The sequence below is a fragment of the Crocodylus siamensis genome, chromosome 10, assembly GCF_052110815.1.
Source record: "Crocodylus siamensis isolate JL-2025a chromosome 10, ASM5211081v1, whole genome shotgun sequence".
In the NCBI taxonomy this organism is placed as follows: Eukaryota; Metazoa; Chordata; order Crocodylia; family Crocodylidae; genus Crocodylus; species Crocodylus siamensis.
Genome location: NC_143404.1, coordinates 63,748,769 through 63,774,977, shown reverse-complemented (window position 1 = coordinate 63,774,977; position 26,209 = coordinate 63,748,769). Strand labels below are relative to the sequence as shown.

General features: G+C 42.3%; 1 protein-coding gene across 1 annotated transcript; it reads right to left on the bottom strand.

Annotated features, from left to right (window-relative positions):
• Positions 1-300: 300 nt before the first annotated feature.
• Positions 301-26,186, bottom strand: CASS4 (Cas scaffold protein family member 4). The gene is made up of 7 exons (XM_090064342.1): positions 26,044-26,186; positions 13,918-14,346; positions 10,878-10,982; positions 7,341-7,490; positions 4,381-5,736; positions 3,419-3,499; positions 301-2,672 (listed from the first exon to the last, which is right to left on the bottom strand). Exons 1-7 carry the CDS (start codon positions 26,053-26,055, stop codon positions 2,268-2,270), a joined length of 2,538 nt encoding a protein of 845 aa, XP_089920468.1. The 5' UTR covers positions 26,056-26,186; the 3' UTR covers positions 301-2,267.
• Between the last annotated feature and the right edge of the window lie 23 nt (positions 26,187-26,209).

Here is a 26,209-nt window from a genome sequence, read left to right as displayed (position 1 = left end):
TGTAATGTAGTCACAGCCTCAGAAAAGAGACCCAAAGAAAGAATCCCTTCTGTTCTGCCTGAAACAGTCTGTGAGAAAGTTGTTATGGGGTGAAAGGGGCATTATGTTGATAAAAAAAAAATTTCATCAAGATTTATTGAAGTGTTGCGTGACCTACGAAAATCTAAAAAACAAAAATCATTCAAAAGCAAAAATCTGAAGGACAAAATTGGCTGGTAAATGGCAGAAGTGCAGAGAGCATATTCCTATGCAGATCAAGTGAGACTGAAATAAATAAAGCGTGCTCAAAATAAATGACAATTTATATTACTATTCTTTACTCTTCCATTGCACAGCTTTTGAAGGCTGCTGTGTAATCCATGCATTATGTTTCATGTTGGAACATTTCACTGATTCACATGAGTGAGTTTAATGTACAAAAAACAAAGACAACTACCATATGCAATTACCTGCATTTTACTATTCAAATATAGTCCTGAAATATTTCTACATTTAACTAATATAAAATATATGTAACTTGGCAATTGTAATGAATACACTAAAACTTCAAGTGGAACTTTCTTTCACAGGTATAAATGGTATATGCATTTTTTGCATCACAAATGAACTGCATACTGCAAATAAGCATTGCCTGACTCTCTGAAGCAACTAATGCAGACTCAAGTTTCACTTACAAAAAAAGGCAAGTTGTGAAACTTCAGATGTATTTAAAAAAATTAATTGGGAAGAAAAGTACAACACATGCACACACATATCCAAAACTATGCATCCAGCTGTGAGTATGGCCCCATCACTCTCATATATGAGTGGCAAACAAATCATTGGATTAAAGCAGATTCATTCTGCTCTCAAGTTTCCTGACATATGCAGGAGAGGCCACAAAATAAACACGTAGGTACTCAGCAAGAGTAGTACAGTATTACTGTGGCCAGCAGTGACACAACAAGCAGATGGTTTCTTAGTTAACTCCCAGCTTTTGCTGGGACAACTTCCCTGCATTTAGTGGCCATAAACCAGGGGTGGGCAAAATGTGGCCTACGGGCCAGATGTGACCCACCAGACCATTCTATCCAGCCTGCGGGGCCCCTAAAAAAATTAAAATTAATATTAATCTGCCTTAGGCTGCCTGTCATGTGGCCCTCAATGGCTTGCCAAAATTCAGTAAGCAGCCCTCCGCCCAAAATAATTGTCTGCCCTTGCCATAAACATATTAACTCTACCCTTAAACATGGAGTCCTTTTCTAGAATGCTTCTCTTTGGCACCTGTTGTAAAGAACCACATATGCAGTCTCTGTGGGTTTTGATGAGAGCTAGAACAGTGGAGAACAACTCTCTCTCTCTTCATGCTCAGATACTCAGCTTGGGTTTCTGATAATTCTACACACACCTAGAGAGAGAGAGACTGCCAGGTCCACTCTTCCTCTCTCTCTCTCTAAATTCTGCCAGGTCCCCCCATCTCTCTCTCTCTATAAGTGTGTGTGTGTGTGTGTGTGTGTGTTGTGTACACACACACACACACATACACACACTGCACATTTAGTTTAGCACTTGCTTAATAAAGTACTAAGTGAATGCACAGTAACTAGAGTTACTGAGTAGTAGTGCCGCAGTAGAACTAAATACATTCTCTGTCTCTCTCTATATATATGGGGGGGACCTGTCAGAATTTATCCCATGATGTTTATAACATTTGAATGTGAAACATCTGTAAAGGATTTTTTTATTGTAGTTTAAAACAAATACAGTAAACAGTCCCTTGTAAAGAGAAGCTAATTTATACACACTATTTGTGTACTGATGTGCCATTGGAAAAAACAGTAACAAAACCTTGTATTTCCAAATGGAAAAAAAAATAGAAAAATACAGTATATTTATGTGCCAAAACAGTGAAATTATATAATATGTTTGTACTTATACACTGAAAATTCTTGCCAAGCCAGTGTGAAAAATGGATTGGAAGGACTGGTTTAGCATCTTCCATGTATGACTGAACTCTCAAGTAGAAAGTGCACATTCTGGTCCCTGTCACGGTATCACCTGTAGGCTGGATCTCTGGAGACTGAACACACTTCAGTACATGAGTTAACTCCTTTCTTTTCCCAAAAGGAATCCCTATGGATGAGTTAAGATTGGCATCACTGAGATGCTCTGCACAGACAGTCCTGTCCTTAGACTGCAGGATGCCAAAGATGAGGAGGTCAAAACCCAGAAAGATGGAGACACTGTGAGGGTTTCCTTTGGGTCTTTCAAAGAATAGAAAGATTATGTCACTCCATTGTGTCTTGAAACTGCTGTGTATATTTAGACAGTGTGTCAGCTTGACCCAGAAGTTCCTTCACTGCGTCTGTGTTTGGATATTGCACTGCAGCATTTTTGGTGGCAAGAGCCAAGTTCTTCAGCAGGCTGCAAAACTGGCTGCTGCTGTGGAGGATATCATTCCTTGTATCCTTCTCTTGAGTTTCCTGGCAGAGAGAATCCACTAGCTTTTGTCCTACCATAATGATCAGCTTGCTGTGTCCTATGAAGACTTCAGGTGGTTGGTTATTGCTGAGACTATTGGTAAAAACACTGATGGCTTTTTGAAGTGCACCAAAACACAGCCTACAGTTTTCTGAGAAAATGGTTTTCTTTGATGAGTCTTGCTTGTTCTGAATAGGTTTTTCTGGAATAACCTAGGAAAGGGAAAAGAAAACAAAACATACCTTCAGCTCGATGGCCTAAAAACTGTTTCCACTTTGTCCTTTTTTTGTGTAGTTTCTTCACTTCTCTGCACCTGATTAGCCAGTAGCCCCAGTACTGGCACAGCCTAGAGGCCTTTTGCAGTTATACAGCACTATTTTTCATTATGCTTGGTTTGCAGAAAGGATAAAATCTAAATTACAATCCGGCTTTTGTGCAACAGACTTCAATGACATTATTTTTACTAGCTGATATCACAACAAATCTTGGAATGATACTGAAATATTAGTGCCTTACATGGCCTGAACATGTGGAATCTAGCTTTTAAACAGCATAAAGCCATTAAATCTGGTTTTAAAAGGTACTGGAGTCATGGAAGTGGATGAACAAAACTTTGGTAAATCAAGGATTTCCTCTCTTGTTAAGCTTTTGAGATAAAGGGCAGTCATAGTTCCACTCAAAATTAAGTGAAAAAAGGCAAGCTGATCAATTATGTTATGATTTTAAGTTACAGTATCCCTTGACTTAGGAAACAGAAAAGTTTTGGTGGACTGCCACAAATGCTATCAGCACTATTGCTAAAAAATGGTGTGGGGAATAAAAGATTAGAAACAGGGCAGATAGATCCCTATACCAGTCAAATTCAAACTATTTTACATTTTAGCAAGGTATAGGTGCTTTATGCAGCTTGAGGGCTGGACAGTCTTAATTAGCAACATATTTTCAAGGTCAGAAATACCTTCTGTTTTGAATCGCCATTCTTTGTTGCTGCCTCTTTAGGTGAACGGTGTTTTGCTGCCTGTTCCAAACCTTGATATTTCTGAAAAATGAAAAGTTTACATAAAATGCTTCCATGTGACTTTGGTTTTCTTCTTTGTGGTAGCATAAGCCTCCCATGCCATGTAATCTAGGTGTAATCACTGACTACACTGAACTTGTTATTAGCATAACCCATTAGCCAGAGTTGTTTGTATTACAGAACTTAGGGACTGACCCTGCAAAAGATAGCACTGGCTCCATTATCAATGAACCACATCCAACTCATAATTTAATATTTATGCTATGTATTTAATGGTTTTTAATGTATTTAAACACTGGCATTTAAAGGCTAACTGTCTGATATGTGTTCTTTCTCCTCCATTCCCGAAGTGATTTCCAACAGTAAGTCTAGCTGTTTCCTGGCATTTAGTATTAAATAGCTATCTGTATTAAAGCTTATCAACCATCACTGAGTATCTGAGACTATCTATTAGAAACAAGCAATCATTTCTAACAAATCACAAAGAATGAAGGTGATGTTTCTTATGTCAAGGAATCGAAACAAGACATGGACCCCAAACCAAAATTGTATCGGAACAATTGAAGCTTAATGTACTATTAAGAATAAGAACATTACTGTAAAGAAACACATAGGAAACTACTGTTTGAAGCCCAGCTAAAAACTGAATCCAATGGTGGAGCTAACAAATTGGTTTCTATACTGCTTGCTGAATAAACCTGGCTCCTCTTATACTTCTGCTGAATTCTGTGCTCCCTGCTATTCATGGCTATGGCAATAAAAGCTTAGCAGTCATATATGTGGGCTGGAAACTGCATATAAAGCAAAGCCAAGTTTGTATTAATGCAGAAATAATACAAATGAACTGCTATGTACAAACACCACAACACAGAACATAGGCAGGAAGCTAACGTTATACAAACCTGCAGGTGATCATAATCACGGTCTTCACTGACATTTTTCCTTGATTTCTCAGAAGAGAGTTCACTTTTGTTTGGTTTATTTCTTTGAAGTGAATTAAATTCTCTTCTTCTGGGTGCCGGGACTGGTTTTGCCATCTTATGCTCTGTGTTCAGTTTTGGTTGCACAGTCTTCTGTTCTTTGTCATTCTTCTTGAAGAGAAGCTTTCCATTAGCTATGATAATGGAGACAAACCTCCTGATATCATCTGGAATGGCACGGGCTACCATAACAAACCGATCAAGATCATCTGGATTGTTCTGAGGTTTCTTAATGACCAGAACCTGCAGTGACCATTTGCAGCTGTTCAGTGCTTCCCTTGTTTCTACTAATATGTGGAATGAGTCTACAAGAATTTGTAACTGCTTTTTAATTCTGGTCTGAAGGTTATTGTCACTGAGGCAAGAGGCATTTGCCTTAATACCTTGAGCAAAGTTCAAGAATTCTCCCAAAGAAACTTTTATGTGATCAACTGCTCTATGAATTTCCTCAATGTTTGCCTCCAGGTGTTGTTGGTATCTCCATTTACTACTCACAAATATCATTAGGCTCGCAACTGAACTGGATACGCTGTGCTGTAGCTTGGTCAGCATCTCTACGGCTACATCAAGGTCCAATTTAATTTCTTGAGCAGGTTCCTCTTCTGATGACAGAGAAAAGGACTCAACAGAAGTGCTTGAGGATGTAGATAAGGTGCTAGTTCTACTGTCCGCACTGTCAAATGATATCGTATCCTGCTCTAATTTGGCATCTCTTGACAGTTGTAGAGGAACATTGTATGTATGGTCTTCAAAACTCCCGTTGTTTTTTTCAGTCCCCTTCCTGTTCTGTAAAGCAGTACTCAACACTTTTGGAATGTCATAAATGTTTTGATCACAGTTCTGATTTTCAACCTTTGTGGTCAGAAAGCTCAGGGGAACATGATAGTTGCCATTTTTCCTCAAACGCAACATATCTCGTGAGGATGGTACAGCATAAAGGGGTGCATCTGGAAAAGTTAATTTCTTCTGTATTGGTGGAACATCGTATTCTTGTGGGTTCACCAATTTGCCTTCAATTGCTGTTGCTGGTATGGTGCTAGCTGCATTTTGCACCCCAGCACCATACCTGGCTGGTGGTACATCATACAACATCTGCTTCTCCAGGGAATGGTTAAGAGGATAGTGTTTCAAGCTTGGTTTTTCAGGTGAGACTGGAATATCATAAATCCATTCTGACTTCCGAGGATTTGGCAAGGTATTGCAATGACCCACATATTTTCTCTGAGATGTATTTTGGATGGGGATATCACATTCTCTGGTAGGGGGGACATCATACATCTGGAAATCAAGGGAAATTAAGCTCATTTTAAGAAACATAAGGCCAGATCTTCAGCACAAATCCATTGATGTCTATGGGATGACACTTATTTTACACCAGTTGAGGACCAGGCCCACCATTCTAATGTTAACTGCCCTCTGAAATACACAGTCAAACCCTGTATATGAAAGTACTATTGTCGTATCTACAGATATCGAAGTATCGGGCAATATCAGAAAAACAGGTTTTCTATAATGAAGCAAATGAGATTTCATGAGTCCCTAAGAGAACTGATTCTAATCTCTTTCATTTCCAGTATTCACAGACACATATAGACACAGGAAAATTATGAGACTTCACAACTGACCACACTTAAATAATTGCCCGGTGTTCACATTTGCATTCTTCAGGAGGCTCCTGAGATGGATAATGATCTTATTCAAAGCCTTACAGTAAGGTCTTGTGCATAGCTGGCATCTGCAGCTTGAAAAATGGTGTCTGATATGGCCAATAATAAGACTTCTAACGAAACACTCTGGCCCAGACTGTGTCCAGCTGCTTCATAAGCCTGAGAGGGAAAGAGCTTAAAAAGCAATGGGAGTGCATAACTCCAGGACTTAACTGCAGTGGCTGCTGCTTGCTAAGGATCCCAGATAGAACTGGCCGTACGTCTGGTTTGTGGGATTCTTTTAATTCTGATGTTTGTCCAAATCAGATCAGACCCAACATTTTCCAAAGTTTCTGTGATGGCCCCAAAAACCTGAATTCTGGAAAGCTTAACATGAAGCCTTCTCCCAGGCAGCTGCTGACCTGACCTGATAAAAGCAGTGGGGCTGAAGCTGGGATAGCAAGGTCTTTGGCTCTGATTAGAGCCCAGGCTGTCAGGGCCTTGCAGGCTCCCAGCTCCATGACAGATAACCTGGAGTCCCTGGCATGGCTTGCTGCTCCAAAGTCAGAAATCCTGGAAAACTGGGACAGCCCAGCTGAGAATCCTCCCCAGAGCCAGAGACCCTACAAGCTAGCAGCCCTGAGATAATTTACCCTGTGGGTCTAGCCAGGGACCCTGCAAAGGATCATCAAACCCAAGATGTTTCAGATGAAACACATTAGGCTCTACAAATCAGCATTTTTCAAAGAAACACTGTGGGTCAGCAACTTTCCCACCAGCTCTAAAAGGGCTGGGTAGAAGTGGAGAGATCAGTCAGCCAGATAGGTGCCCATATCACTCTATCGCCAGCTGTTCACGTACGTAGGAATCCGCAGTCACTTCTACTTAACAGATTTTGAGTCTCCTTTTTCATGACAATGTTACTTTAACTCCAATAAGTAAATTTAAATGCAGTGATGACTCCAGCCCTGGCAATTATGAAGCATGACCATGAGTCAAGCCTCTCTCATCACTTTATACATTCTTATTAAAATAATCTTAAAGCGATATCACATTTAAGATGGCCTGTTTTTATATCTATTCTTCTTGGCACATCTGTTAATCATAGCAGTGGCCTGCCTGATATCAACACACTAGTACAACCCCAGGCTTCATGGTTTAATATGTTCAGTCACTTGTATTAGTTTAACAGCATTACTGAGAGACTGGTCTCTACCATTCAGGAGCAACACTTACAGAGCTTGCTAGAGAGTCTTGCTGGATGTGGTCTTTTGCCTCTTCCGGGCTGGATGAGATTTTGTAAAGCTGTTTCTGCCCTTCCTGGAAATATTCAGTGGGGCAAAATTGCGTGGAGACCTTTCTGGCTCTGGGTGGAGTGGCATAGCTCTAATCAAATACAAAAGTAAAGTTGGCTTAACTTTTGTTTAGTTTTATACAAACTGCGAAAGACTTAAAGTCCTAGATTGCCTTTGTAAAAAAGCCCTGGGCATCAAGAATCCCTCTGTGTAGATTTGGGCCAGGATATGGGTCCTACAAGAGCTCTGTAGGCAGGGGAGATAGACACTAGATGGCGCAGTGGGCTGTTGCACAAATGTCACAAATTTTACATCCAAATAAGGATTCATGCACACAGGCACCAGGCTGGTTTAGAGAATAATGACATGTACCTGCACTCAGACACATCTACACACATGTGTGCACACATGTGCGCATAGGCCGTGGAATAGGATGGGCCACCCAGGCCATGGCCCGACCAACTTTTAGCACGTTACTTTATATGACCGATGACAAATGCGGAATTGTCATCTAGGTTAAATCTGTATAGCTATTTTTTTTAACTGCATAGCTAGCTAAATTAACGTGCTAAAAGTTGGTCGGGCCATGGCCCGGGTGCCCCACCCCGTTCTGCGGCCTATGCATGCACACACATACACTGCACTGAGGGAACCTACTAAGATTTCAAAGCCAAGCCTTCCAAAGCTAGGGAATGCCAGAATTTTATGTGATATTTTCTGATACTACACCACCACATACAATTATTCACACATGATCTCTACATCAGTCAAGTTCTCAGGGCGAGTAGGGCAGCTGTTGAATGAACAGCCAGTCAATATCTTGTTTCAAGCTCTTAATTAAAGTAATGCATATGCCCAAAGGGTGCCTCTTAACTTTGCATTAACAACCTTAATTCTGATATATCCTAACTCTTTTGAAGACTTGACTTTACAACTTTCATAATGCATCTTGAATGCAGATTTTTTTTAATTGTAATTTCTTAGGTGTTTACAAATAGCTGCCTGAATACATAGAACTCCATCATTCTACGTCTGCAGGCAATCTTTCGATCCACTGCACAGATCTCTGTTGTTTGAGCTAGTGAAAAAAACTCTGATATCAGTCCTCAGTGTAGCCCAGGAGCACAGAAGACTTCCATGGTGACAGTGGGTTTGATAGACATTTGCTGCCAGCAGGCAAAAGGTTCATGCTTGTTCTTATCCAGGCTCTGGAGGTGAATGCGCTCTTGTAAGCGCAGACTTCTCTATCCATTCCCCCCTGGCAAGCTTGGCCTCTTGACCCCATGCACTCTGATGCGTCTTTCCCTTCCCTGGTTCTTTACCTTTGTCGCATTCTCATCCTCTGTTCGGTTCCTATCTCTCAGCTCAGGCTTCTCATCCCTGTCCCTGGCACCTTCCAGCCAGTCCTCGTCTTCCCTCCAGGCTCTGGTTTCCTTGCTCAGCTATCCCCACTTCCCTTCCAACCCCCAGCCTCTTTCTTTGGGCAATTTGCCCACACAGTTCAAGTTCCCCTCTTCTGGTTCCTCATCTGACAAGCCTCTTTCTCTTCCCTTCCAGCCTCCCGCCCACACACACCTTTCCTCCCCACTGGTTCGCAGGCCTGTGCAAGTCGGCAGCGATCTGATCCAGTTTCGGATCCGGCTGCTTTGGATGGCCACGATCTGATCCGGAGCTCCGGACCGGGTTTCTGCCTCAATCCGGCCAAAACGGCTCCAAAGCTTCAGAGCTGCCTTGGAGATCCAGCCATAGGGTATAATGGGGAATCAATGAAATAGATATAACTTGTTGGTTTGTGTCCAATTTGGATGAAACATGCAGGGATGGCTGCCTCTGCTGAGAGCACGAAACCCGCCAAGTTTCAAGAAGATCGGTGCAGGGGTTTGGGGAAAACTGTACCCCAAATTCTTGAAAGCCAAACTCATGTCAAGGCTGTGTGTTACAATGGGGGGGAGGTCAAAACTGTAGGGGTGGTGGCTCTTACTGAGGCCACAAAGCCTGCCAAGTTTCAAGGAGATGGGTGGAGGGCTTTTGAGAGAACTGCACCTCAAGCTGCGAACAAGCAAAACTCGTGCCATGGGTGACACTGCGTCTGTTAAGGCGCAGCGGGGTGACAGCTGCAGGGGTGGTGGTCCCTGCTGAGGCCACGATGCCTGCCAGCTGTGGAGGAGATCGGTGCAGGGGGGTTTTGGGGCCCTGCATGCCGAGCTGCTGACAGACAAAACTCCTGCCAAGACTGTGTCTGTCTTGGAGCAGCTGATTGTCTGTATTGTCTTGCCCCTCCTTAGCCTGGTTTTGTAGGTGCTAACTGATGCTCCTTAAGTCATTATGTAATAGCTGGGTCCTGTGTATTGAGCTGGTCCCCTAGTCCCTGGTCCCTGAGTGAATCACGGTTGGTTGGTTGGTTGGTAACTGGGAACACAGCAGCCTAGCAGCCAGGCCCGCAGCAGTGTCTCCCCTCCCGCCCGAAGACAGACAGTCAGTCCCACAAGCACCCATGGCACCAGTTTTGCTTGTCTGCAGCTTGAGGGGCAGCTCCTCCCCAAACCCCTGCACCAATCTTCTTGAAACCTGGCAGGCTTCATCCTCTCTGTCTACCACCCCTGAAAATTTCATCCAAGTCGGACAAAAAACGACAAAGTTATAGATAATTTATTGTTTCCCCATTATACCCTATGGCCGGATCTCCGAGGTGGCTCCAAAGCTCTTTGGGAAGCCTAACGAGGCCAGCACTTTGACCCGGATGTGCTGCTTTGGACCCCGAAGCGTCCAAAGCATCTCTGGATCGGAAGCCTCGCACAGCCCTACTGATTCCCAGCCCTGAGCTGGTTTCCCTCCTTCCCGATCTCTTCAGCCAGTCCCAATTCTCTTACTGTCCCTGCATTACCAGTTCCCATTCCCAGTCTCCTTTTTCAGCTATTCCCAGCCTTCCTCCCAATCTCTATCCAAGTTCAGTCATCCCTCAAATCCTTACCGTCTTCAGTTTCCATCTCTGGCTTATGGTCCTAATATATTTGCCCAGCCTTTCCCTATTGTCCCACTCATTTCCCACTCCCTGTCTCCTTGGCCAGTCAGTCCAAGCTTCCTTTTTTCCACAACGGCTTGACAGTCACAGCCCCCACTAAAAGGCTGAAAGGTTTAGTTTATTTACCAATGACTGAACTCAGAGGCCCGGTGATTTATCTAACATGATGAACCTCTCTACAGAACAACCATGTAGCACTGAATAGGGATTGGACCTACAGAGATCTATAGAAAAGTAACTACTTTAACAAAGAGCTTTGCTACAGGTTTTGAGCCTGCCCACAGAATTTCCCAGAGATGATTTTTTATTAAGTTTCAGAGCGGAGTTCAAAAAGCCAAGATATAACTAAGTTTTCATTTACTTTCACGGTCTGTCCTGTAGGACTGTTCTACGTGGCCTGGGACACGGGAGTGCTGGATGATAGCTGCAGTGGACACATGGCTTAGCAGGACTCACCTGAGTGAGCAAGGACTCCTGGCGCTGGGGAGATGGAACATCATATACATAGCTTTGGAGATTTGATGCTGAGGCCTGAGATACTCTGGGAAGAGTCAACAGGTGCTTGAGGGGAAAAAAGACAGTAATGCGAAAGCTGCAATGAGCTACAGTGTAGGACAAGCCAAACAGACTATTGTTAGAATTACTTTGCTGATATTTATTTCACACCTTTTACTGCTCTATAAGTAAAAACCTTCTTCATTCACTGGTCCTAACAGACAGCTCACAGTCTGTCTGTTAAAAACCTGAGTATACTTACCTGTAACACCCTTTTACCAGCGTTTCTACCCTACTTATGGATTGTCACAAGAGTTGAGGTAAATTGCCACTCATTAAAGAAAATTTCTAGTGCATCCATCCCGCTCTAGGCACCCGCTGCATCTTTTGGTTCTCAAAAAACAAAATGACTGAAAAGAAAAGAGGTAAGAAAAAATTTGCCCGAAACATTATTTTAAGAGCCATGGGCCAAGGACTTCAGCCATGATTAGAGGATGGAAGATGTTTAGCTAAGATGCCACGAGAATACAAACTCTTGGAAAGAGCCTTTTGTTTTCAAAACTGCTCTAAATTGTGTCCGCTTAGCAGTAAAGTGAATATAGGGCTCCAGAGCTAGTCTATAAACTTGTATTTTCAAAACCAAACATCTGACCTGAAAATACTTCCCCTGGGAGGGAATGCCCTCCACTACATTAGTAGGCAGAGCCACCGCATTCAGGGGAATGACTCATGTCAGAGCAGAGAAGCACAAGACTCCAAGCTGATTTCTGCCTGTTGAATTTTAAAGACCCGAAGAACTGAAACATTGGCTTCTTGTAAAGAAAGAAAATTAATAAATTCACTCTATTATTCTGAAGAAGGACTATTTCTCTTATCAAAGCATCTAGAGAATGATGAGAATACAAGTTTTGTTTTTCTGCAGAGAGTAGATCGAATGTAAGTAGCAGCTGGATAACCTGCTACAGAGGACAAACCCCTTTGTATATTTGCAGGGTCAGGTAGGCTATGAGAAATGCCTTAAATCTTTATTGGATACCCGGTAAAGTCCTTTAGAACAGGAGTGAAAGGCCAGTAGGTTTTTTTGTTTTTATTTTTTTAGAGGGACTTAGTTTTCTTCAGTCAGGATCCCCCAAAGGCTTGACAGTAGCTTCATCCAGTTGCTCACAGAACAGCTGAGTATGTCAGGGGCTTTCCCAGTTGTCTTATAGCAGCTACATGCAGTGATCTAAGACGCTGTCATGTGTATTCCTGCACTCAGATGAGCTGTTCACCTTCTATGCCCTGAAATGTGTCTGCATATGCCTGCCTGGCTGCTGACTGCTAGAGTACAGTTGTTTTTTTGCTGGAACAACTGCTGCCTTGTGCAAGATGCAGCTGAGACAAACCTGGAAGGCTAAAGATTAAAAAGATGTTAATTATTTTAAAGTATTGTTTCCTTCCCCACTGAAGAAAAGTTAAAGCTGCAAGGCAGAAACATTGCAAAAGATACTTAAACCTAGCAGGTATCGGAAGGGACCAGTATAAACCCAGAGACAGACACAGGCTAGGTCAGAGAAAGTGAGAGGGAGAGAAATACCAAAGCCTAAATTTTACTTTTCCTTCTAATTCAGGGAAGAATAAGCATGTGGCAGCTTCAGGGCTTGATTTCTTCGATGTTGGGGGCTTGATTTTACAGGCAAATGTTCATGCGATATCATGCTGAATGTCATTATGCTTCTTCTGTGTTTAGGTGCGCAAATCAGATCATGGCAGATACCCAAAAAACCCTGATTGAATTCTTTGGCATGAGTAACCCAGTTTGATCTTGCAATCATGATTATTATGCATAGACGTTAGCACCACAGTTGCAGTTTTAAAGTATGGGCAGTCGTCTTCAGATACACTTCCGATATTTTGTTCTCCAGCATGTATTTACAAGCAGCACACATCAATATATCCTGCCTACCGATGCAAAAGTAGGAAAGATGGCCAAAAGAGGTGAGTAAAGAGAAAATATTGCTCAGAGCAAAGGGTAAGTTGAATCTCTTTGGGACTGCCTTAATATTCTCTACTTCAAAGTCATTTAACATTTATAAGATAAGCTTCCTTTGGAAAGTGGTTTGTGTGGGAAATCCAGTACGAAGTCCCAGAGACAAAACAAAGTAAAATAGAATGGCACAACTTGTTCCAATAAATCCCTATAATTAGTGCTCATTTTTAATTATGAAGATTTCCCAGGTAATTATTTCTAGTAGGAGGCCCAATTTTCAAACTTACACTTAATACTTTGCCCTTATTTAGTCCATTTGGATAACCAGGTGCTGCTGGGATTACCCAAATTGGAACTGAACAATTAGGCACTGAAGCATGTTCACACAGGGACTAAGTAACGGAAGAGGAGATCCACTCTGCAAAAGAGGAAAGCTCTCTTAAAAATCAAGCAGAGCAATTTTGAAGTGAATCCTAAAATGAAGAGGGGATTAGTTAGGTTGTCGTCTGAAGGTGCAGTGAACTTGCTGGAGAGGTGGGATGTGAAGAGTAGTATCTCCACGCAAGTCACAACTCACCTTCACCCCTGCCCGAGCAGATGCCAAGGGCCCATGAACATGAAGGAGACTGTGTGCATAAACTACGGAAGGAGAGACCTGAGGATGTAACTATACGAACTTCAGAAATTCTTTGCACGTATTTATCAGGACTGGGCATTGCTTGCAGACTCTATTCAAAGCAGCTATTCTTCTGTTCCTGTCCTAAACAGTAAAGCTTCATACCATCACACAGAGTTGGCTGCATTTCAGTCGGGTGTTAGGGGATAACCTTAGGAATATTTTATAGGAATGTGTTTCAGATAACATTACTGAAGCTGACTAACCTATCCATCACTTGGTCAAGTGACTTTGTGGCAACTTCAGCTGCAGTGCTCAGGTCCCAAAGAGTTTGCTGAAAAATTAAAAGCCACCAGTATTTTCTCTCCTGAGTATTTTCAAACATTTGGCACCTTAACGCCTGCTTATATTCTTACCTGATTTGTTAACATGTGGGTCTTTTCGTTGAATAATTGTGCAGACAAAGCTGGCACCTGATACACTTCTTGAGTGGGCAGAGGCAAAACAGTAGGAGATGGCTTTACCCAACTGTCCATCTGTTCGTACACCGACAATGACACAGTAGACTTGGGAGCCTTTGGAACCTGGTAGATGTTGGGCTGATTGGACGGCAATTCCTGAGAGTCATGTTGGCAGGAGGGAGACAGCATGCCTGCCTGTAAGCCAGCAAGGAGCTGGAGGCGATTAGCAGGTGCCAGGCCCTGTCTTCCATGCAGGGAACATTTCCACCATCCCTCGCTCCCTATGACGTTCTGGTCAAGGACTGTCAGGATGTCTCCTTTGCGGAAGCCCAGTTCATCAGAACACTCTGCCTTGTTGTCATAGAGGGCTTTTGCCAGCGTGTTCTGGAGAAGGAAAAAACAAAGGGCATATTGCACTGCTTGTATCATGTAGGAATGTCATTTGGAGCTACCAGATAGCATCCATCTCTGTCTTGCATGCCATACCTCTCAAGCCCCAAGTCATGCAGCTGCTTCTCATGGCACTGCTTTGCAGAATAATAGGAGCTGCTGAAAGTCAGAACCTATTACTGCCTGGCTAACCCTACACTGAAGTAATTATGCTGCCCTGGGTTCGGGAGACAGCTCGTGTAGGATACGTGCAGTGTATTTCAGTGCACCTCTTCTGGCGCTGCATCAGCGGAGTATAGACATACCCCATACAACTTACCTGAAGTTACACAGGAAATGTATCACCAAGCCAAGCATAGCACCAGCGTATCTTCGCATATCTAGTATGTTTAGCACCTTTTAACCACACTCCTCACACATGGTGTTGGAACACCGCTTTGCTTAGGGCAGGCTTTAACCGCAAGGCCCTCTTCTCTTACTTCTTCACAGATAAGAAACTGAGGAAAGACCTGACTTGGAGTCACACACAAAATACATGATAGAGCAGAGGCTTCATGGAAGACAAGACAGAGGTCCCAGGTCTCAGATATGCACCGTAACAGCTGGATGCTTTTTCTTCTGAGAGTTAAAAATCTACAGCTTGCTGTGAAAGTGGGTTTGCACCTAAACACACTTGATTTTTTAGATCTTTTAACTATTTTGCACCTGACTGATTTTGCTAATGTTAAAAAAACCAACAATTAAAACAGCCAAAAAAATGTGGCCTTGATCGGTTTGAGCATTTCTATAAAATTTGCCAAAGGGCTAAAAAGAAGAAGTCTGTACATCTTATTTTCTAAACAAGTGCATGGGTTTTGCTTTCAACTTTAAAAAATAAGATTGACGACTTCCCCATTGAGTATTTTTCAGTCTGAACATAGGAAGAAGAGTTTCTTATCCTACAGTGCAAGGAATCTCCAAAGAGATAATGAGTGACTGCACTGGAAATATGATGCTTTGTATTTTTATCCAGAGCATTTGCTGTAAAACAACAGCTGGTTTGAAGTATTAGGAGAAGAAAATCAATTTGTCAGCTGAGCTGATGAAAGTGGCCTGTTGTTGGTAGCATAAATTTCTTCCTAGGGATGGTCAGGAACAATAGCCTTTTCATTATATATGGATTTGTTCACACATACAGCACCAGCAGCTGTCAGAGACAGACAGCAACAGTCCCATCACCTTGCGTCATAGTTGACTAAAATGCTTTTTTTTTTGCTTCCCAAACATCAGTTCCAGATCCAACTTTGACAATACCAAATGCTTTGAACTGCTTGTGTTTAAGTGGAGGTATCTTATCCCACAGGACAATCCCTGGCAGGTGAGGGTCTTAGACATGGTCACAATTCTAAAGAAGAAAGGCCAAATTGTGCCAGTAGCAATAGTAGTCTTCCCCGAGTCTCTCTCCATGCCAGCTGATTGTGGGCCTGCTTTGCACTACATGCTGTACAAATGCGTAATAACGGTATCTATCCCTCAGAGCTTCTGATCTACACAGAAAGAAAAGCCCAAGGAAAACTATTATCTCTCTTTGCAGATGGGCAACCGAGAGATTAAGTGATTTATCCAAGGTCACTCAGGAAACCTGTAGCAAGAGGCAGGAAGCGAAGCCAGAACACTGTCCCAGTGCTGAGCCTTAACCACGGAAATATCCTTCCTAGTGACAACCATGAAAAAGAAAGGAGAATTTTTTTGAAGTGATGATTGTATAAGACATTTGGACATCAACATATTCCCAGAGAATTCTTTCGTAAGAGAAAATCATGTGAAGACTATTAGGCCTGCCTCAGCAGTTGTCATGCACTTCCACCCCCTCCCCACCCAGCGAATACTTGAGGACTTGGAGATTTCAGTGATTTCAAAAGAGCTGGACTCGAGTCTAAACTTAGCCCATGTATTTCAATGGGACTTTATGCAAATGAGGACTGTAGGCTTTGGCCCAAGATATATAAAAGCATAAGGTACCCTGCACATTAGCCATGCTTCAGTGACATCCAAACATTGCAGCAAGCATTCCTGGGGAAAAGTATTCCAAGTATTTCCTAATCTCCTTTTCTAAGGGTAGCCAGGTCTGCTTCTGCTGCAAATGAATAGGGAAGACAATCCCACTGTCTCAGTATAACCAGTACAGGGTTTATTCCTGCATTTTAAGGTCATTCTATAACACAAGGTGTTACAGGAAAATTCTCTTGGAGCTGGATCGGCAAACAGTACTTCTGGCAGATCATCATCCAAGTCCAGCAGCATTCAAGAGCACCCCAAATTGAATTTGAAGCTTAGCACAGGTGAGGTCTTGTGCTCTTAAATGTAGGAGTGAATTCTTTGTTTGATGCACAGGTATGGATTCCATTGGCTTTGTACATACAACCTATACAAACACCCATGGGCCATGAAACTCAAAGTGTGAGACAAATTCACAGTAAGTCGTACTGGTCCAAATGTGCAGAAGTGGCCTCTAATTTGGAATGCTTCAGACCCATGCCAACTGGGCGTTAGGTAAATTCAGGGCCCCTTGCTGGAGGCACTTGACATATGAGCTTTCTGCCCCACTGTGTGTTACAAATCTGTTGTCCTTGTGTACTGACTGATATTCATAAAAAGCTCAACTTCGATGAATGCAGGTGGAAGGCCAGAAATCATTCCATTTGGCAAGGCAGAATCAGTACATAGATCCAGGTCCCTAAGTAGTTCTTGTTTAGTTGACTCATCTTGATGGCTTGAAAATTATATTTTTAGATTTAGATAGGCCTAGACTATGCCACCTTGGGTAATGCCAAATTAAACCCCATGCTTCCAGGCATGTGGTCAGTGGCACAGGAGTCAGGAGACTATTCTTACTACCATCTGTCCCTTTATTCGACATTCCACATCTGTCCAGGAGGATTACAGAACTTCTTCATATGTCTGTTTTTGGAGCATCAGGGTATTGGCCATGGCTTGAAATACAATTCCAGTCTAGAGAGAGATCCATATGGATAAGTATGATAAATTCTGTGTTCACAGATTTTGTTGCCTGCTCTTCCATTGCATGATATCATATGGGTGATACTGGTTTATCATATATTAAAATGAGCTGGGAAACTGGCCTAAGGTTATTCATGAGGTTTGTATACTTATTTGCACTGGCAGTCATATCTGAAGAGATTTGAGCAGCAGGAAGAAACACCCAGGACACAGAACACACTAGATATTTGCACATACTAAATTGCACATACAAAATTACTATGCAGTAATTGTACGTCTGAAGTGGTATTGCTTTATGGTCAAATAAATTACAACAGCTACAGCACGTGTATGTGCTAGCAGGGGTAGAGTATTGCAGATGCAAGAATATAGCTGTTAAAATAATGTTGCGGTCTTAACCACTTAACACCAGCACCCATGATAAATGATAAAGTTTTTTGCACTGTGCTGTTTCTTTTTTCTTCCATGACTTATGTTCTCCCTTGCCTATCTGTTAATAGTTTAAATATAGTAATTTTTTTCTTCTCATTTCCTTTCAGTTTGTGGTTAGACAGCCTAACATTTGGGTGGTGAGTAAGAATAACACTTCACACTTATGTAGCACCAAAACAGCTCAACAGATAATATTAATATTTGTATTGCAATTATACCTGGGAGCCTCAGATCGGGACCAGGAACCAAGTGTGCAACTGTATAATTGGTGCACACTTTGAAAATAATTTCTTAGTGTTAAAAAAATGGAGGGTTTGTCTACACCAGGGGTTCCCAAACCGTGGTACACACTCCCTTGGGGGTATGCAAGACATCTTGGGCTGGGGCAGGAAAGGGGGAAGGTACGTGAGAGAAATTGTGTAATGGTGGATTTAATTTTCATTACAATTAATAACTGGTATTTAAAGGGTTAAAATATTAAATGTATGCTGGTAGGGGTATGCTGGCAGGTGGTAAACCTGGAGGGAGGCCCTCGATAAAAGTTTGTGAATCTCTAGCTGTGACTGCGGTGTAGGGACATGCCAGGCTGTGGGTGGCCAGGTTGGGGGATTTGCCTCAGGGTTGGGAGAAGCAGCCAAGATTTGAGAGGAGTATGCCATGTCCAGATGTAGAGATGCCAGGAAGCTAGGAGATCTGTTTGGGGAAACCTGTCAGAGCTCCATAGGGTCAGGCAAAGTGCGAGGTCAGGAGGCCAGCCAGGTCAGGTATTCAGATCAAATCAAAGTTGGGTCAGGTATGCAAAGGGTCAGACCAAATCTGGGATCCATGGGGAAGCTAGATCCACTATTCAAAGAATCCATCAGAGTCAGTAGCAGCACAGGCCAAGGGTGCGGAAGCCTAGGTACAAAGTTAAGCCACTTTCTCTGCTGGGTCAGGAGTTGGTAGTGGAAGGCGTGAATGGTCAGCTAACCTTGTCCAGCTACTCTGGGAGCAGGAAGTGGGTGTGTGGCTAGATGGAGGGGTTCTGGCCTCCTGTGTCTTCCCAGTGCTCTGTGAGGAAGGAGCAAGCTGGGATGAGCAGCCATGCTAGGCAGGCCAAGGCCATGGCCTGACACTTAGAATATACATGCCTGAGATAACATTGATTCAGCTAGAGGAAAGTTATTGATAGCAAGCTAGCTGCAGTAGTTGGAGCTCAGTTTGGGCTAACAACCTGAGTAGTTACCCAGTGGGTGCGTCTACACATTCATTAATGCACCATAATTATGGGTGCATTAACTTTAGTACCTGTAATAACTGGTACTAAGTTAATGCACTGTAATAGGTGCTACTGTACAGTAGCGCCATCACACACATTTTTTGTGACGCTAATATGCAGTAGACTAATTCTACTGTGCATTAACATGGTTTTTGCTTGCTGCGCTAATGCACAGTAGAATTAGTCTACTGCACATTTAGCATCTCATGTAGACACTCCCAGACAATACTAAACTTTGTGGCACCTCAGCCAGGTACCTGAACTACTTAGTTTAAAGCTAGGTTGGATGTACCTATGCTGCACTGATGTTGTAACAGTGAATGCAGTGTAGACATACCTTTAATAGCCTCACTAATTTAAATACTATTAATTTTCCAATAAGCAAAGTGAGGTGCAATGAAACTGAGTCACTGACAGATTGATGCACATGTCCCACTTGTTTCCCAGGCCCCACTCACTGGCCTTCTCACAGCAAAGAACTTTACATTTATACCCTCCCACCTCAGATTTAAGCTCATTTTGGGAAACACAGTGAATTGCCAGTCAGCCACTGTTTACTGAAGCCATTCCAGTTTAGATTATAAAAAATAACATTCCGTGCAAACTCTGACCGGTAATATTGTTTAGCTTGACACCAGGAAATGTGTGGGTAACTTTGTGGGTACAAATAACTAACTGCTTTCTGCGACATCAGGGCAAACAGCACGAAAGCCTGAGGCTGAATTGATACAATCTTCACAGGTTAGTCTGAGCTGCATAGATTGAACTGATAAGCAAGAGAACAGACATTCACCTTTGATTCCAGAAATGCAGCCACGTGCCTGAAGTAGCCCAGGCCAGAAGCTGGGGAAAGCTAGAGCATACCTCCTTAATCGGCTGGAACAGACAGCTTAGGCCAAGGCTATCCCATCCACCCTGCAAGGCAGGGTGTGTGGAGGAGATGCAAAGCATCCTGGGATGCTGGGGGAATGTGACTCAACTTGAATCTGGAAGGGATCTGGGACAGAAGTTCAATATAACCTAAATCCAGGTATAATTGCAATATAAATATTAATAGTATCTGTTGAGCTGTTTTGAGGCGACATCCATCCAGGTTTATCTTCAACCCATTTCAGCCATTTTGAAAGCAATTTATGTGTACTAAATGTCTGTTGTATTACAGATTTGAACCGGTTTCCAATCACTTATACCAGTTTATGTGTAATTTCTGCCCCTAGCCTAAGAGTTTTGAGCACTTGATCTGCCACTGCAATCAGGATGGTGGATAATGAAGTGTCAATTGCAGCCACAGTTATTTGCACTAGAGTTATTTGCAATACAAAAAATCAGCAGCACCAAATTTGAGGACCTTTTTCAACATCAGGCCCTAAACATATGTAAAGTTGAGGATGCTTGTAAAAACTCATAATCACAGGCCCTTCCGTTATCTGAGCAGAAATGTCTCTGTAGCTTGTGTTTATGTTTATTAGCTAGTCATTCCCAGGACCACAGAGACCTCCCCGCAGTGGTGGGACCAAAGGAAGTTCTGCTCTGAGGCCAAAGGGAACTGCATTTTTCCTTTGGTACCAGGGGAACGGAAGTTGCTTGTCTAATTTCATCATCCACAAAAATGCCAACTAGGCAAACTGGACATGGCTTTTCAAATATTTTTGTATGATCTCTAGACTTCTTTTTCATGTATACTTGTGATAATCACCCCAATGTGAATACTAAAGCAGAACAGATGAGATCAAAGTAGCCCGTCTTTTTAACGCTTCTTAAAAAGTTGCATCTTCCAAACAGCTGCAATATAGCAACATTTCTCCATCAACCATATTGGTGTCATATAAAAATAAAATTAAATGCTTACAAAGAAGAACAAATGCTTGTTGGAAGCCAGTATCTTCATGGGAGAAGATGATTTGCTAATTGTAGCTCATGCTAGAAAAACCTTAGCTAGATTATCACTGAGTTTTAAGCCTGAAACGTGACTATCATATACAACTTTTTTCTGAGAAGGTAGTTTTTTCCCCAAAATGATGTGTAGTCCTGTCTGCAGGAATACAGATATTCTGGCTTGATAAAAAAGCTAATAAAAAGAGATGATGTGGCAATGTAAGGAGCAGTCTGAGCTCCTTGGCAACACTAGTTCACAACCTAATTGGATCAACTCAACCCTTGACCTTTCAAGAAAACTAATTCTTCCTGAGCATGGGGGGCACTTTATTGAATGAGACCTGAAGTAGGTTTCTAAGGAGCCCAGGGTCTGTTTGGCTGCTGCCCTCTAGACTGAACTGATAAATGGTTCTCATGTGTAGAATTAGGGAAGAACTCTTGGATTCCTCAGAAATAAAGTTTCAGTGGTAATTCAGGCTTATCAGTGAAAAATATAAGGAACACAGCTGTTAAAAAGTTGATAATATCATGATTTAACATTGGGTATTTTAGAACATCGTATAGAATTAATATTCCTAAGCAGTATTTGACGCAATGAGACAACTACATGAGGGAAAGTAAAATTTGGTGCAAGCACATGCTAATGTTGCAAATAAGACCATGCATGTTAGTTATCGACAACGCTTTTGAGTCAGACTGATCAGTCAAAATCCTGGTACTCTGCTTATGGACCCCACATACATCCATTTTAAAAACCTTATTATTGCTTGTATTAGACCAACTAGGTTTTTGCAAAAAATTATTTAATTGCAAGCTTTTGGGCACAAAAACCTTGCAATAAAATATATTTTATATATATTTTACAAAAATCTAATTGGTCTAATAAAAGATATCACCTTTCCCATGAGTGCTGATTGCTTTTTCCTCTCTACACCACTATGGCTACAACCTGAATACCTTATTATTGCTTATTATTTAATGGTATCCACAAGGAAGTTAGGCATCTCATGGGATCTTCATTTCTAAGGAAACCCAGCTTTAGTTGTAGTTTTCATCTTTTAAAATGCCATTAAAAAATCTAAATGCAAATTTCTGTATGCAGAGGAGTTTCGTTAGTGGATTCAGATTTAATATTCTTAAAAGCTGTAGCCACACGTTGCATCTCTTTGGAAATCTTTTAAGAACCTTTTGTGCAGAGAAATGGAGTTCCAATATTTGAGGAGAAAAAGATACAATTGAAGCTGGGGTCTGTGTTTGCAAAACAATTACATTGATGCATCAGTGACACCCTTCGACATGTTTACATAACCGCTTCCAGTTAATCTATTCACCTCTGAACAAAGCTGAACAAATAAACATCCTTGCACTGTCTTCTAAGTGTGGAATAAGATTCCTAGGCCCTTCTAAAATTAAGGTTCCTTTTTTTTAAACAGCAGTGTAGATTACACCAATTAGCTTGGCAAATTAAGTTAACTGCAGACAGGCAGTAGTTAGTACCTTTTAAAAATGCAAAGTAGAAGAAAATCCTTCACTGTGCGTGAATTTTCCCTAAATGCGCACAACTTCCTTCTATGGGTTCCTTCCTCCAGTCCATGGGTTCATTTTCAGGGGTTAGAGGGAGTTCCTTACAAGTGATTTAAGGGCCCTGCATTTTAACTACTATTCTGTTTGCACAACAGAAGGAAAACGGCTGTCGTCCCATGGGTTTTGTATATAGAAACTGTTTAAGGACTGGGTATCATTAAGTGTTGGATAACCAGGACTGGTGACAAACACTCAGTTTTTATTTTCTGTGTGAAGAGTTGTCTCGCCTAAGGTAATTAATAAGAAGTTGTCTCGCCTCAAGTTTTAAATTCATAGAACCAAATCCAGCCTGGGAAACTCGGTATTTGACAAAAAGAGGGTCCAGTCAAGCTGGAAAAATTGGCTTTCCATCTGTATGCGTAACTTTTTTGGAGGCAACATTACCCAGAGAATGCTCTTCTCTCATGATTGCTGAGTGCGGATAGCTTTCATAGGTAGGCTTGAATTTGTTTTCCTAAAATCAGTTTTTCCAACCCCCTTCCATTTTTTTCTAGCCAAAAAAGTCCCATGTTGAGTTAAAATCTGGCTCACTGGCATCAAAATTCCCATTGACTACAGTAGGGCCAAGATTTCAGTCCTTCCGTGTTTCACACCCAGCCTCCGAATTCTCCCAAGAAGTGAACAACAACAGCGATGAAAAGCCCCTTCAAACAGGTTTTCAAATTTGGTTTAGAAAAAAATTCTCTGCAGCTGTTTAAAAAAAGGACTTTTTTTTGGCTTATTCAGTCTTTGAATGGTCTTAGCCTACAAACTCCAGATTTGTTGGCCATACTGAGGACAGGTGCTTCTTATACTCTAGTAAAGACAGAGAGCGACTACCTGATGGACTTAGGCACCTATGGCTGAAATAGGCAGGACAGGGGTTGACCAGAGGCTGGTTGGAGCAGAGAGATGTTTCCTGGGTATCCCCCCATAAGACCCAACTGGAGGCAGCAATAGGAATTAAAAGCTGGAAATCTCTTCATACAGGAGATTGTTTTTGCCAGCTTTCCCTTGAGCAAACTATCCTCTCTGGTCCTAGGCTCAATCTCTTTTAAAACTCCAGCTGTTAAAGAAATCGGGGACCGGTCAGGGGCCTCCGTTCTATCCACTTCTTCAATGCCCTCATAATTTTCCAGGAAAATAATTTTCAAGTGACGCCATGTGGATCATAATGAGTTATTCCTATATTTTCTCTTTCATAATGATATAATGGTGACCTGACACCATGACACAAACTCATGAGAGCTAGATAAAATATAAACAGCACAAATGTTGCTGAAAGTCACATTATAATGGGGAAAGAGGAGCCTGCTCTGAGTCACAGCAAGAAACTTCCATAGACAGGATTAAAAGCCAGATCTCTTAGCTACCCCACTGCTCTCTATTATGATAGAGCTGGTTCTATCCCCAAGGCAAAATTCAGTAAAAAGACTCAGTAAAAAAAAATCTGATTTTTCATCTACCCCTCCCCCAAGATTTTGGATTCCTGCAGAAGGTTAGAAGTGTTTTGGAAAGCAGACACGTTCATGCTGATGAACACACACATTTCCATGGAAAAGGCAGCAGCTATATTTCTGAAGAACCTGAATCCCTCAACTATACTCCCTTCCATGTGCAGGAAGCAATGTCCACATCGTGAGGCTGTTGGCACCGGCAAATCTAGAAAGTCAAAAAATGGGTATGGAGGGTGTGACTGAAACCCCCACGCCCTAGGCAAATAGCACTACAGCACCCATCCCACGGGGCTTTTTTTTGCATCCTTGAAGCAGGTATGACTCCCCACTTCATCCCCCACTCACCCTGGTCTGGGCACCACCCCTTCTCTCCCATGCCCCTCTCTCCAGCAGGAGTTGTCTCTGGGCCTATCCAGGGGTGACCCCCTACCACTGCTGCTGTCCCCAGCTGATCCAGGCACAGGGGAAGCCTCAGGGCCATTAGTGTCCCACTCCAGCTGGGGGCTGCAGTGTGTAGCAGCACAGGGGGCTGGGCTCAGCTAGGGAAAGTGGTGGCAGCGTGCAGGTCTCCCCTTCCAGCACTTGTTCCCTGCCTGTTCTCCCCAGGTGTCTCCCACTGGCTGGGAGCAGGGACTGGAAGAGGGGACCCACATACCTATGCTGCCTTCCCTGGTCCAGCCAAGCTGTAGTCCCCCAGGCTGGTGGGGGAAATCCGGGGGAAAGGGCAGGAAGCCACTGCTGCCAAGCCCAACACCCAGTGCTGCTGCTTCTGGCTGGGGAGTAACAGGTGACCTTTGCTGCTGAAGTGGGGGGAAGCAACTGTCTCACTGCAGCCCCCCCAGATCTGCTCCTGACTCATGATATTATTAAATACGTGTCATCACCACCTAAATTACAGTGGTCATTTGTCAGCCCTATGTGCTAGACTGAAAGAGAGTTATAAAAGTTTTTCAATGCATGCATTTTCCATCTGTCTGCATAAAGAAAACCACTGCTAGAAGGCTACAGGGAGAAGGTCATAAACACCCGGTATCATTTGGTTAATAAAAGAACACATTCTCTAGCGTGCAAGTTCTTCAAGAAGGGGACTGGCACTTGCCTTCCCATGCCAGCATATTTGAACCTTGAGTAAGGCATTTCATTTTACTGTTCCCCCTTGTCAAATATTTGTCAAGAGTTTCAAGATAATCTGATGAAAGGAACCAGGGTAGAGAATGTTTACTACTAAGAGCCCTGGTTCACATTTCCAGACACACACAACTGATTGGGGAACATAAAACTGGCAGGTTTGATAAATACATGGGAAAATTACAACCCACACTTCAAACTGGCCACTTCTTGTACTGCTGAGTGTGCCCAGTTCTGAAAATCTAGACCAAAATAATCACAAACGTGTATTTGATCACTCTGGTATGCAGCCGTTATCTTCCCCTGAAATCTGAGAGGATACAAAACTATTCTGAAGAAAAAACCCCTGTTATCAGCCATTTGCTGTTTTTCAGTTTAGCCAGAGTAAACTTCAGTTCAGAAGAGTATTGCAGGCTATGTTCAATCATTGCTCTAAAATACACAGTCCTCCGTGCACTCATGTAACTCTTGTTCACATTACCTGACATTTGTACACCAACAGAGTAAGAGGGTTTTGTTGGCACAAATCAGACGTGTTTCTTTTTGTAACATATAGCAAAACTGTGCTTGGATGATTCCTCTTTTGGATGAGATATAAAATCTTAAGATGAGGCTTAATCACTTGTGTGTATTTAAAAAAAAAAAAAAAATCACACTGTAATGAAGAAGGCAGATGCCCAGTCTGACACTTAATACTCGGTCATTCTCATTAAACGTTGCTTGGTATAGAATAGGCGATGGTCTAGCTTCTTACTTACAGAATACAAAAGCTCACTCTTCTTCAGAAAGAGTGCTCCCTTTCATCAAGCATAGTCGCACTCTTAAATTTGAGGAATTAAAATTATGTTACAAATGATGTATTAGCAACTGGTGAATAGAAGCAGGGTATGCTTAAAAAAAGATACTTATCAATTACAAAAATTCTTCATGACAGCCCCAATGAATAAAAAAGCATAACATAATCTAGTTAGTACTTACATTGACCCTCATATTCCTGTCTCCTCTCTTTCTCTGTCTTATTCCATCACCCAGAACGGTACAATCCAGTCTCCCCCTCTCCTCAAACTGAAGTTCTTCAATTTAAAAGCACTTTAGGGTTTGGCTAGAAGCCTAATCCCCAGACCTATTGCTCCCAGGGCCGGAT

What these genes read in the sequence shown, in the direction of transcription:
- CASS4 (XM_090064342.1), bottom strand. An exon ending in CCCACATGTTAACAAATCAG is followed by an intron (nt 10,983 to 13,917) that starts GTAAGAATATAA and finishes TTTCCCCTCAAG; the next exon opens with CACCTGTTGACTCTTCCCAG. An exon ending in AAGACTCTCTAGCAAGCTCT is followed by an intron (nt 5,737 to 7,340) that starts GTAAGTGTTGCT and finishes CTTGATTTCCAG; the next exon opens with ATGTATGATGTCCCCCCTAC.